The sequence below is a fragment of the Oryx dammah genome, unplaced genomic scaffold, assembly GCF_014754425.2.
Source record: "Oryx dammah isolate SB20612 unplaced genomic scaffold, SCBI_Odam_1.1 HiC_scaffold_29, whole genome shotgun sequence".
NCBI lineage: Eukaryota > Metazoa > Chordata > Mammalia > Artiodactyla > Bovidae > Oryx > Oryx dammah.
In genome coordinates, this window is record NW_024070213.1 from 87,710,163 (window position 1) to 87,710,382 (window position 220).

Here is a 220-nt window from a genome sequence, read left to right on the forward strand (position 1 = left end):
GTGGGGTGACTGAAATCCCCAGTGCCTGGGCCTGTTGTGGGGTAAGAATGATATCTGGTGCCTGAGCTTGTTCAGGGGTGAGAATGATCCCCAGTGCCTGGGCCTGCTGAGGGGTAAGACTGATGCCCTGAGCTTGAGCTTGCTGAGGGGTGACAGGAACCCCCAGTGCCTGGACCTGCTGAGGGGTGAGAGTGATCCCTGGTGCCTGAGCTTGTTCAGG

The 220-nt window shown here is 59.1% G+C and overlaps 1 protein-coding gene across 1 annotated transcript in view; it reads right to left on the reverse strand.

The window, feature by feature from the left end:
* The window catches only part of FAM186A (family with sequence similarity 186 member A), an 85,618-nt gene that overhangs the window by 24,287 nt on the left and 61,111 nt on the right, over window positions 1-220 (reverse strand). Inside the window, exon 4 of the mRNA XM_040233963.1 lies at window positions 1-220. This exon is cut by the window's left edge and continues 1,870 nt beyond it; it is cut by the window's right edge and continues 3,278 nt beyond it. Within this exon, the coding sequence (XP_040089897.1) occupies window positions 1-220 (220 nt within the window).